At 49.5% G+C, this 11743-nt stretch overlaps 1 protein-coding gene across 7 annotated transcripts; it reads right to left on the bottom strand.

Annotated features, from left to right (window-relative positions):
* Positions 1 to 933: 933 nt before the first annotated feature.
* AVPI1 (arginine vasopressin induced 1) lies at positions 934 to 9219 on the bottom strand. 7 transcript variants are annotated; one of them, XM_081549862.1, is made up of 4 exons: positions 9127 to 9219; positions 8767 to 9034; positions 2462 to 2859; positions 934 to 1508 (listed from the first exon to the last, which is right to left on the bottom strand). In XM_081549862.1, the coding sequence occupies exons 3-4, from the start codon at positions 2746 to 2748 to the stop codon at positions 1349 to 1351; spliced, it is 447 nt and encodes a 148-aa protein (XP_081405988.1). In that variant the 5' UTR covers positions 2749 to 2859; positions 8767 to 9034; positions 9127 to 9219; the 3' UTR covers positions 934 to 1348. The 7 variants fall into 7 exon arrangements, with proteins under 7 accessions (XP_081405988.1, XP_081406017.1, XP_081405985.1 ...); XM_081549891.1 differs by having other exon boundaries at positions 2462 to 2756; XM_081549859.1 differs by having other exon boundaries at positions 8767 to 8945.
* Between the last annotated feature and the right edge of the window lie 2524 nt (positions 9220 to 11743).

Here is an 11743-nt window from a genome sequence, read left to right as displayed (position 1 = left end):
CCTTTTTTGTCTAGCTTTCTTTGGTGGAAAGAAGACAAGGTAGGATGCCTTTTTAAGGGCAGAGAACCCTGTGTTGCCATGGAGTTGCTGAGATATGGCTCTTGAATCTATTTTCCTCTAGTAGAGGAAGGTACAGGTTCTCATTTCCCAAAATATTGTTTTTAACCCATTTGACACCAACACCTGACCTGAACCTACATTGATTGATGCAAAGCTGTTTATAATCATCATGTATCTTTCTTACTGTGAATATTCTTGCAGAAATATTAGTGTTTTGTTTTGAGATGTTCCTCCGATAGGGATTTTACAGTTTTTGCAATGTCTACTTTCTAAAAGCTGAAATAATTCTAAATTCCAAAATCATCTTTCCCCAAGGGGTTGGGATAAGGAATGTGGACTGGCTTTTCTTCTTGGCCACAAGAGGGCAGCCCTGCTCTGTGTGTGCATACCTGTCCACCTGGAGCGATTTGAACCCTGGCTCCTAAGTGAGGATAATCAAGCAGATAGGAGGGGTGCGAGGGAAGCTAAATGCTAATGGCTTCTTTTGAGCCAAAGCCAGAACAGCAGTCAGAAATCCTCACTTCACAGGTTTTCAGGAAACTTCAGTAACGCAAAAGGCATGATTGGTGCAGCTGTTGAGCCGCCTCAGAATGGTTGGCCCACAGGGGTGAAGAGGGCAGCTGAGGAGCTAGTACCCACTGCGTTGACTGCAGACTCATCCCACCCAGGGCCCGCTGCCCACTACGCAGCTCCAACTGTAATAGGAGCTGGTGAGGGGCGAAAGACCCTTCTCCTCTCCTTGGACCAGGAGGCCAGCCCTATTTTCTCCTTCCTGGGAACTGCCCCCTCCCTGCAGTGAGCCCAAGCCTCACTCCCCGGCTCCAGACTGTCCCTTTCCAGATCTTCCCCTTGCGTGACAGACTCACAAAGCTATCAATGCACATGGTTTTATTTTGCCACTTGAACTACGTTTTCCCTGTGCTGGCCTGAAGGGGTAGGGGTGTGGGATGAGCTGCAGGACCATGGGCCACAGTTGTAGCAGGAGTAGTGGGATGCTGTGTCAGAGTGCCTGTCCCTTGACCCCCAGGAAACTGTCCTGCAGCCCAGGCATAGTGTTAAACTGAGAAGGGCTGAGGCAGAAACGGGCACTGTTTTCCCTCAGTCTGTTGAGGAATGGGTTCCCTATAACAGCTCAGTGGAAGCCTCTGGGCCTGTTCTGCCCGAGCAGGCCAGTGGCATCAGTGAGGCTGTTGTGAGGCTGTCTCTTTCTTCTTTGCCTTCCGCAGCCCTCTGGCAAAAGTCTCTGAATCCTGGGGAAGATACAGCTGGCCTCAGCCCCTTCCCTGGCTCAGTGTCTGATCTGATGGAGGTAGCTTGTGGGTCCTGGCTTCCTCCAGTTCCGGCGGATCCGGGCACTGGTCCTCCTAGAGTTCACATACTGCTCACTGGAAGCCATCTCCGTGGCACTGCTCTGTGGTTCAGCCGGCGGAGCACAGGGCTCTGCAATTCTGCAGGGAACAGTCATGTTAAGCCAACATCAATTGGAAAGATAGAACAGGGACTGAAGAGATTTTGGTCATGATGAACTAACTATTAAAGCACACTGTTGAGAGCCACATGAGACCAGGGCTCTGGTCTCATCTCTGCCCCCAAGAGAGTTGCATGACAAGGCAAAGCTTTCAGACTGCTTTTCTGTAAGAGGAGTTGGACTAGATCAGGGGGTGTGACACTCTGTGTTTCTCCACCTTCCTCATCCTGTCCTGATACAAGACCAGAGGGCAAGTAGCCTTCTTAAGATGATTCCAGCAGGGATTACTGACCAACTGAAATTCACAGGAGCAACAAAGCTGATCTGCTGCCCCTGCCCTGATGACCTCTGAAAGCCGGTTCAGATCTAGTGTTCTGACTGTGGGCCCAGAGCGTAACCTAGAGTGACTGCTTAGGCCACCTATGTGGTTCAGCTTGGTCTCTGGGGGGCTTGCTGTTCCTGAGTGGGCAGCGACCTAAGCAAAGAGGTGAAGGACTGGGGGAAATTTCAGGTGAAGTTTCTCAACAGTTTTTAACCCTTGATGCCTCTTCGGTACTCTCCTATGCTATTTCTCAGTAGTCCCACAGCTCAGATGATCACCCAGCTTACTTTTGAATGTTACCTGTTCAACAACAGGTAAACAGGATTTTTTTTTTTTCCTTCCAAACCACAGTCCCTCCCTCGTTCCTGGTTCAGAATCACTGTGAAATGAGGTGGCACTGAGTGGACCCAGGCACCCCTTCCCATGGGAGTTCACAGGGTCATAGGTGACTCTAGCAGTAACAGTCTCTTAAGTGCCAACCACCTGGTAGGCACTATGTAGACCCAGCAACAACCCCAATGGCAGGTACTTCACAGGGAGGCCAGGTTAGTGGCTCCAGGCCACACCAGCCAGGAAATGGAGGAGAGGGCCTGTCATGCTCTGTGGCCTACCTGAGCCGGCTGCAGTGGTGTACCGAGGAGCCCAGGGGCTTCTGCCGAGGGGGCCTCTTCCTGCGCAGCCTCTTCAAGGCCTCGGCCACACGGTGGTCCCCTGCACACTCCCAGACGATCTGTGCCCGTTCCTCAGCCAGCTGGTCCCCGCTGCGCTGAAACAGGCCCTGGATCTGCAGCAGCTCGGCATCCTGGAAGATGTTGGCCGTGGCCTGCTTGCGGCCCCGGGCCTCCAGGGGGGCCCGCCAGGGGGGTGGCTCGCTGACCACAGAGGCAGGGGTGCCCATCCTGGGTGCTGAGGAAGGAGCAGGGAGGGACGTCAGCAGCTCAGTGGGCCCTTCCCAAGCCTGGAGGTCTTGACCAACACAAGGGCTTCTGGTGTTTCTGTTCTCCAGTAGCTGAAATGGAGTAAGTCTTGACTTAAAATCACTGACTTCCCAGGGCACTTTGGGGAGACAATAACGATAGTCAGACTTTACAGTGTTTACGTGCCTGACCTATGTATTAACTTAAGGGTCACAGAAGGTGAGGATTGTGTATCTCCACTTTAGAGATGAAATGTCTTAAGCACTCAGGTTGCAGGTACCCCCATAACAGCTGTACTCACATAACATCGTTGAATCATGGACGAGCACAACTGTCCTAGGAGGTAGATACTTTTTAACCTCCTCATGTCACAAATGAGGAAACTGAAGAACAATACTCGGATGCTGAGACCCAAGCTCTGTGCCACAGAGGCAAGAGAGGGGCTGTAGCCTTGGGCTCCACAGGCAGGAATCCAGCTTCCAGCCGCCTCTACCACTCACTGGCTAGGTGACCCTCCTCGCCTCCACTGCTTCCTGTGTAAACTTAATCAGCCATACAAGTACCTACTTCTTAGAGTTGCTGTGAGGACTGAGTGAAGACACAGAAAGTGTTAAGACCATACAAGATGTCCCACCAGTCTGCTTTTCTATCTGTAATACTGAGAAGAGCATCCTGTCTTATATTTTTAAGCTCCTGGGTGGGGGGGATGAACCAAGTCCATATGATTTAGTTAAACAGCATGAAATAGACCAATCAGATCTAACCACAGTCTGAAGAACCACAGAGAGAAAGGTAGGGGCAGAAGAAGGGGCTACAGGATTGAAATATCCTCTCAGCACAGAGGCTGAAATCTATGATAAGTTCAATAAAAGTTAGGCTCTGGTCAGTGCCACACCCCACCCCATATGCAAGAAATGAAAACTGAATTATCTCAGTTCTACGTAGTTTTCAGTGAATGGTAAAGGGATAAGAGGCTTACCCACCTTACCCTTGTCTTCACTACAGCCTGAAATGGCTATGGGATTGGAAAATAGATGGAGACCAGGAAGACCAAAGACTTGGCATTATACAGAACTGGCTTTGAGTTCCAGCTCTGCTGGGCTTCCCAGTTAGCTCAGATGGTAAAGAATCTGCCCACAGTGTGGAAGACCAGGGTTCAATCCCTGGGTCGGGAAGATCCCCTGGAGAAGGTAACGGCAACCCATTCCAGTATTCTTGCCTGGAGAATTCCATGGACAGAGGAGCCTGGCGGGCTACAGTCCATGGGTTGCAAAGAGTTGGACACGACTGAGCAACTAACACACCCATGCTCTTCCTGGCTGTGACCTTAGGCAAGTTACTCAATCTCTCTGGGCCTGTTTGCTCAACTAGAAAATGGGGCTAATAACCACTTCTTAGGATTATTGTAAGGATTAAATGGGTCTAATGTGTATCAGGTCCCCGGCGGGAGCTAAATAAATGTAAATGCCCCTCTTTTTGGCCTTTTGGGACTTTTTCACTTAGGTCAGGGGTGTATTGTGGACCCTCCTTTTCCTCTGAGCAGTCTGGCCTGAGCCAGCTGAAGGCCTTGTCTGTGCTCCCTTCTCCCTGCACAGTCCTGAGCCTAACGAGGAAGGCCTGGTGGCTAAGTCAGACCCCACTATACAGCTAATTACAGAGAATCTGTCAACTAGTGGCCAGCTTAAAAAAGGGAGAAATGAAATTTGAAATAAATTTAAATAAAAAATGTACATGCTCAACTGTAAAAAGTACAAAAGATCAGAATCATATAAATAAGAGCATCACCAGCTTCCTATCCTCAACCTACCCACATGCAGATGTAACCCTTACTCTCACCTGCCTTTGATGCTCTTGAGAATTTGAGCCATCTCTCCCTCCCAATCAGACTCCTTAGATATGACTGTTCCCCATCCCCCCTTGCCCTGGCCTTCCCTCTTCCTCACCTCAGTAGCCACCCTCCTTCTAATAATTTCTACACTCACCCTGTCCCAGTTTCTACCTGCTCTCTCTTTTGAAAAGATTTAGTAGCTAAAATAAAGGGACCCCCTGCAGGTCCCTCCCTGCAGAAGACTTTCAGATAAATTAACTTCAAAAAAAAAATTGTGCTTTTTACCTGGAAAATGGGAATTTTAAAATCTGCCTCTCTGTAGGCACAATTATGGGAATCCAGTTAAGACCTAATATGTGTGGTAATTAAACCTCCAGAGCTGGATGATATAAATATACTGTGACCAGAAAACAGTCACCAAGTCACACCTTCAGGCTGATAAAGAGAAATAAAAGCTAACTACTGTGGGGTGTTTGTCTTCCCAGGTGGCACTAGTGGTAAAGAAACCGCCTGCCAGTGCAGGAGACATAAGAGACACAGGTTCGATCCTTGGGTCAGGGAGATCCCCTGGAGGAGGCCATGGAAACCCATGCTGGTATTCTTGCTTGGAGAATCCCATGGACCAAGGAGCCTGGTGGGCTACAAGTCCAAAGGGTGGCAAAGAGTCGGACATGACTGAAGCGACTAAGCATGCATGCTGGGGGTGTTTATTCTGAATCAGCAACGTGCATGACATCATTTCATCCTCAAAACCATTGTTAGGAATCAGGCACTGTTAACCTCATTGCCATTCATAGGGGACTAAAGAGAAGCTGAAATACATAGCCCTGAGGCCTAGGCTCAGGTGAGGCCTAGTCTAAGTGACTGCGGCCCCGAGCTTTTGAATCACCCAAGTTGCCCTCACAGCCAGGCAGCTCAAAGCACATTTCTTCCCATTATTTCTGTGAAGACTGTTTCACTATTCTTTTCTAATTCATGTAGGGGGAAACTCGCCAGTAGAAAGGGAAGAAGGATGAATGTCCCACACCCCAGGCAAGAGTCGGGCGTGGAATTTGTTTTAATCTTCACGAGCACCAAAGCTGTTTACAGGGTGACAGGCTGCCCCAGCCTTGAAGCCGTGAACCCATGGCACTCTGAAGGGGAAGAGTCCCAGCCTCCACAGAAGAAACCTGGAACTGCAATGCAGCCCAGTGCACAGAGCTCTGGCTTCTGAGAGGACTAGCTTTGAGCCCTAGTGCTGCCACTCACTGGCTGAGAGACCTCAGGCACTTCACACGGCCTCTGTGCGCCTGTCCTCCTCTTAACAGTTGAAAGGAAGGGTTTATTCTTATAGTCTCCGGGGCGTGTGCTGGTGTTGAGAGTCAATGATTCCATGACGAGGCTAGGTCCACCCGGAAGTGGAAATGAGTTAGCTTGTCTGCCAGGGCCCAGGAGCAACATGTGTGGACAGGTCTGTATAGTTAGGTGCCAGGGAACTCCCCTTTTCTGCCCTCCTTAGTCTTCCTTGGAGGCCAGACACTGTTGTGCTGCTGTGGGGTTAGGGTCTGGTAGAAGAAAGAGAACTCACTGCTCGAAAGCATTCTAGTGACCTAGGCTGGCCATGGCCAAGCCCAGAGCAGACTCCTAGGCTGACCTGGGTGGTGGGAGAAGGGCTGATAGTCCTGTTCTGAGACTCAGGCAGTCTCACCCGCCCTTCAGAGAGATGGGCCATAGGATCAAATAGCAGCAGCTGCCTCAGGGAGGAAATGGCTCAGAGCCTGACTTTCCAGATGGTCCAGCCACCCACCTCTGCCAGGGCTGCAAGGCCCTGCCTCCAGCAGTCAGTTACAGAGTTACAAACCAACCAACAAGGAACCATGTGGGCGAGTCTGAGCCCCCAAGCCTCAACCATATCCTCATGAACCTCAGGGAGGCCTTGGCAACTCCAGATTTTGAGGTCCCTCACTCCTGGCTTGGCCTCTCACCCTGGAATTCAGACAGCAGAGTGAGGCTGGGAATAAAAATCAGTGGATTTCAAGTAGGATTAGATGGTAAACTTTTAGAAAGATAAATCAGAAGATTCAGGAGAAAATTTACTATTGGGAGAAAATTTCCTGTTTCATTCAATGTGTTACTTTCCCACTGATTTCCGGGACAAGATCTGAATCCAGGGAAGTCAGTGTGTACTTGAACAATGGCACTTGTTTAAACTGAGAAATGAAACCATGGGGCTATTAAAAGATTATAAATGGATCTTTCATTTCAGAGCTGACATAAAAGATAGGCATGGATCTGTGAGCTAATGAGTAAAGACTAATTGCAAAATCCTTCAATTTGATCCAAACTAGCTTAAAAATGAACTCCCAAAGTAATATCAAATGTTGAAATTGAAGTTCAACTTGTTTTGAAACAGGCAATAAAGGAACTGCTGAGCTCTAACAAAGAAATATATTTAAAAAGTGACTCACCATGCACTGAATTTGCAGTATACAAATATGGTGTCCAACTGAGTGCTCTTTATAATGTATGAAGCTCAGTTCAGACAGCTTTTCACACTGTGGTCTCGGGGAGGTGCAGGGAACTATGACAGGCCCAACACACTCGTGTGACCTGGGCGGCAAATGAGCCCTCACTCACTCAGCTCACCCCCTTCAGATAGCACTGGTGATGACGATAATCTGTAACTGGAGGCCAAGGGCCTCTTAGAAAAAGAAAAAAAACCTGAAGGCTCTGGCCCAAGGCCCATATCAACACCTGTGGCCTTGGCCTATTTCCCTGCCCACTGGACAGCAGCCAAAATCAGTGGCTCTTTCAAGCAGGAGGCTCAATCCAAATGGCTATGTGGGTCCTGCCTCCTACAGGGCCTAGCTCAGCCAGTAGAGAACTAGACACAGGTTGGTCTACAATTCTGTGTCCCAGAAGATAGAGAAAGGAAATGGACCCTTTTCCCAGGTCAATTCTCAGATATGACCTGAAAATAAACTCCTGCTAGATCTAGGAATAACTCTTTCCTAGAGTCAAAGAGTCGGACAAGACTGAGCGACTTCACTTTCACTTTTCACTTTCATGCATTGGAGAAGGAAATGGCAACCCACTCCAGTATTCTTGCCTGGAGAATCCCAGGGATGGGGGAGCCTGGTGGGCTGCCGTCTATGGGGTTGCACAGAGTCGGACACGACTGAAGCGACTTAGCAGCAGCAGCAGAGTCCAAGAACCCTGAATTCTGGCTCTACCATTGATAACTGGGTACATTGGTAGGCCTTGGTTTTCCCCTGCCTCAATTTGTTTATCATCAAAATGGTGAGAATAGATAACCCTTAGGGGATAGGGAGATGAATACTTTAGTATGTGAAGAATCTATCCCAGCACATTACATCATGAATGAAAGATGGGAGGGAGTTGTTATTGCTGTTGTTTAGTCGCTAAGTCGTGTCCAACTCTTTTGTGACCCCATGTACTGTAGTCCACCAGGCTTGTTTGTCCATGGGATTTCCCAGGCAAGAATAGTGGAGTGGGTTGCCATTTCCTTCTCCAGGGGATCTCCCTGACCCAGGGACGGAAACTGCGTCTCCTGCATTGGCAGGCAGATTCTTTTACCACTGAGCTACCAGGGAAGCTGATGGGAGGGAGACAGGCTACTTAGCCACCAGAGACTACAGAATCACTGCCATTTTCATCCTCACTACTGTCATGAAACTCCCTCAGAAAGGGTCTTCACTCTTGGGAGAAGAGAGTAAAGGGAGATAGGTACATCTGTGGACTTTTAAATCATACCTGCAGTAGAAGCTCCCTGTCAAGTGCAGAACAGCACTTCCTGGGAAGTAATATCTTTAATCCTCACAACACCCCTATGAGGAGGCACTATCGTTGTTACACCCATTTTACAGATGAGAAAGCTGAGCTCAGAAAGGTTTGGTAACTTCCCAAACTCAGACAGATGGGTAGGGGATGAGACTGGGATAGGAACCCTAGTCTGATCCCAGCGCCCACACTCTCAACCACTGCTATTTTTGTTCCTGCCAGATGGCTGAGGAAGTCTTCATGGGGAGGGAGGACCCAGGGGGCTTTGAAACCTGCTATCTGCTTCTGCAGGTTTTGGAAGGTGCAGGGATCGAAAGGCAGGTCTCCCAAGACTGTGTGTCTGTGCCCCCAGCACTCCATGGTCCCGTGGGGAGTTAGGGCGATTACTCACCACGCAGGAGCGCAGAGCCGATACACCTCAAATCGGGATGGGGTCAGCTATGATGCGCCCACTCAACCCCTTCCAACGCTTTCGAAAGGGCGGGCGCAGCTCTGGGGTTCCTGCCGCGATGGTGCTCACAAGGACCAGACGGCGTTCATCAACAGGACAAGACCTTGGGAGGGGGTATCCTGGCCGAGGTCACACGACGACACCACCAGAACGGGTCTGTCCCTGAGTCTTAGACGTGGGGGCTTCGCATGACGGGCCCTAACTGGACCTGGGAGTTCGGGTCTCAGCGACACCTCTGCTCTGACAGCCCTCCCCCTCCCGTCTCCACCGCAGCAAACTCTTGGCTGCCGACCTACGTACCTGGCCTCCCGAGGCGGGCCACCGCGGTCGCAGCCGCGGCTCCCCGGAGAAAGCGCTCACCAGCCCCGGAACAGCCAATCCTCAGCCGAGCCTAGGTGAGAGCTCCCGGCGAGCCTTCCAAACTCAAACGCGGAGACACAGTGAGCCAATCGACGGCCGTAAAGAGGCGAGGGGCGTGTCCCGGCTCCGCCCCCTTCTCTCCACTGGCCTCGAAATCAGAGTACGAAAGGGCCCCAGGTCCAATTAGCGGCGGAGCAGCAGCGAGGGGCGTGCCCTCCCAGCCGTCTCCCTCCTCCCACGGCCACCCTCGCGCGGCGCCCGGAGGTGCCCCCTTCATTGACGTCAGTCCTCCAGGAGAGCGCGGTTTTGCTGGCTCCGGAGTGGGGGCGGGGCCGCATTCCTGCCCCGGGGTGCGGCGACGGCTGGCCCTGCCGGGTACACGTGACGGATGCCCCACTGCTCTGGACCCGAGGCCTGTGCGCGCGGCGCCGCGTTCCTTGCTGCTGCGTGTGGCTCTCTGCAAACAGACTTGCAGCTCCTTGAGCTCTACTCCAAGACCACTTGTCTTCTGGCTCCAGCTTTGAGGGAGAGGAAGGGGCAGTCAGTGCGGTAGTCAGACCTTTGGTTTCAAAGCCAGAATGTCGTGGGTTCTAATCTTGAAATCGGGGAATTTATAGCTTAGCAAAATATTTAAAAACTAAAAACATTTAATTGTGAATTACAGTTGTGATGAACATTACGAAGGAACCTAAGTTCCCTTGGGGAGGTCCTAGAAGGCAGAGTAATATTTTTCTGTGAAGGAGGCGTTGAGGTTGAACAGATGAAGAGGCTTGGATCTGGGAAAAGAGGAGGGCACATGCTAAGGCTAAGGCCAGAAGGTAACTTGATTGAGGAAGTCTTGAATTGAGGCCCGGGGTAAGGTCAGCAAGAGAGAGAGTTGGGGAATAGCATTGTATGTGTTTATTTAATAGACACTTTATAGCACTTACAATGTGCCAGTAATGCCAATCAGACTTTACAAATATTAACTCATTTCATCCTCATGACAAATTTGTGTTTATAGAAATTAACTTTGACTACAGCTTGAAACTTGGGTTGGAAGGGCAGGAGTGGATGTAGGGAGTCCAGAAGGCCCTTGATAAGTACTTGTTTGCTTCATTGGAAGACAAGTTGTTTGTGCACTGGTTCAAAAATGGTCACAAAGGGAGCCTGGGAGTAGGCAGCTGGGTCTCCCTGACTTCTTTTTCACTTCAGAGCTGACCTTTGTAGTCACTTGAGTTCTCTTCTGTAAGAGTTGCAAGGGGGGGAAGGATAAGAGCCAGCACATGGGACTGTTGGGTCCCCTTTGGCTAGGTGGAGGGTATATTTGGGAGCTGTTCTTCCTCATCCCGTGGTCTCCAATAGGAATTGTCCTGCACAAAACACTGGCAATTGCTTTGTTGTAGTTTAAAGGGTTTTAACAGTGGTTTCTCTTTGTTGTTACTGAAGCCCCATGGAAATATTGAAAAGAACAAAGAAATCAGCAATGTTCATCTTCAATAGAAAGTATTGCAAAACCTTTCAGTCAACTGCTTGGCTAAGGAGGGTACTGTGCAGACATTTAAATCAAGAGGCTGGGCTTCTGAACCAGGAGCTCCTTCTACCCCATTCCCAGCAATAGAAAGGCCAAACTCTTGGCATATTGGTGCTTGGAGAGCCTAGGAACTCTGATGCCATGAGCTCTAATGAGCGTACCAGGATAGGAATTAGGAGCTTGTGGTTTCTGGGTCAGATGTGACTAAGGCTGGGTGGAGAATATCTGGTGTCTCCAAACATCTTTGCAGTCATGTGACCATTGTGTGCTTACCGTACAATGGAACAGTTTCCATTATTGCAGCTTTATGATTCAGTATTTCTGATGAGAAGATGAGGCACTTCCATAATTGTGTGGGCATGCAAGAGTGGGGCATCTGGGATCCGCAGAATGCCTCTGGTATCCACTCCCCAACAGGGCTCTGTTTAAAGAAGGAAAGAAGGACTACTACTCTGGGGAATAGAGTGCTGGGTAATTCAGACCAACACCTGGTTTTACCAGGGATCAGATTAAGGTGAGACAATCTTAATTGTGTAGAAAGAATCTCCTTGGGAGAAATATTTGAGGGGCACCAAGAAACGCCATAATTGAGATAAATATTTTAATGCAATATCTTTAAAAATTAATGCAAAATATCTATGATGAATAAAATATCGACATTTGATGGCAACCCACACCAGTACTTTTGCCTGGAGAATCCCATGGACAGAGGAGCCTGGCGGGCCACAGTCCATGCGGTCACAAAGAGTCGGACACGACTGAAGCTACTTAGCACAGCACAACCTAAAGACAGGTTGTTGTTTGTTTTATGACCCTGCCTCATTTTCCATCGAGAACAGTCATTTCCAATCAGCCCACGGTTCCCAGGCAGGTCACCGCTGTGTCCCCTGCCAATTGGATATATGAGTGTTGACAATAGTGTAGGAATAGATTGGCAACACGGAGATTTATATATGCTTGTGTTTTTTAATCATAGAACTTTAATCCACTTTTTTCATTTGGTTCAAAATATGGAAAGATGTTTTGATAATTGCATCCAGGGGT

This window comes from Giraffa tippelskirchi, chromosome 2, assembly GCF_054371585.1.
Source record: "Giraffa tippelskirchi isolate mGirTip1 chromosome 2, T2T-mGirTip1v1.2.pri, whole genome shotgun sequence".
Classification (NCBI taxonomy): Eukaryota; Metazoa; Chordata; class Mammalia; order Artiodactyla; family Giraffidae; genus Giraffa; species Giraffa tippelskirchi.
This window is presented reverse-complemented; position numbering and strand designations above follow the sequence as displayed.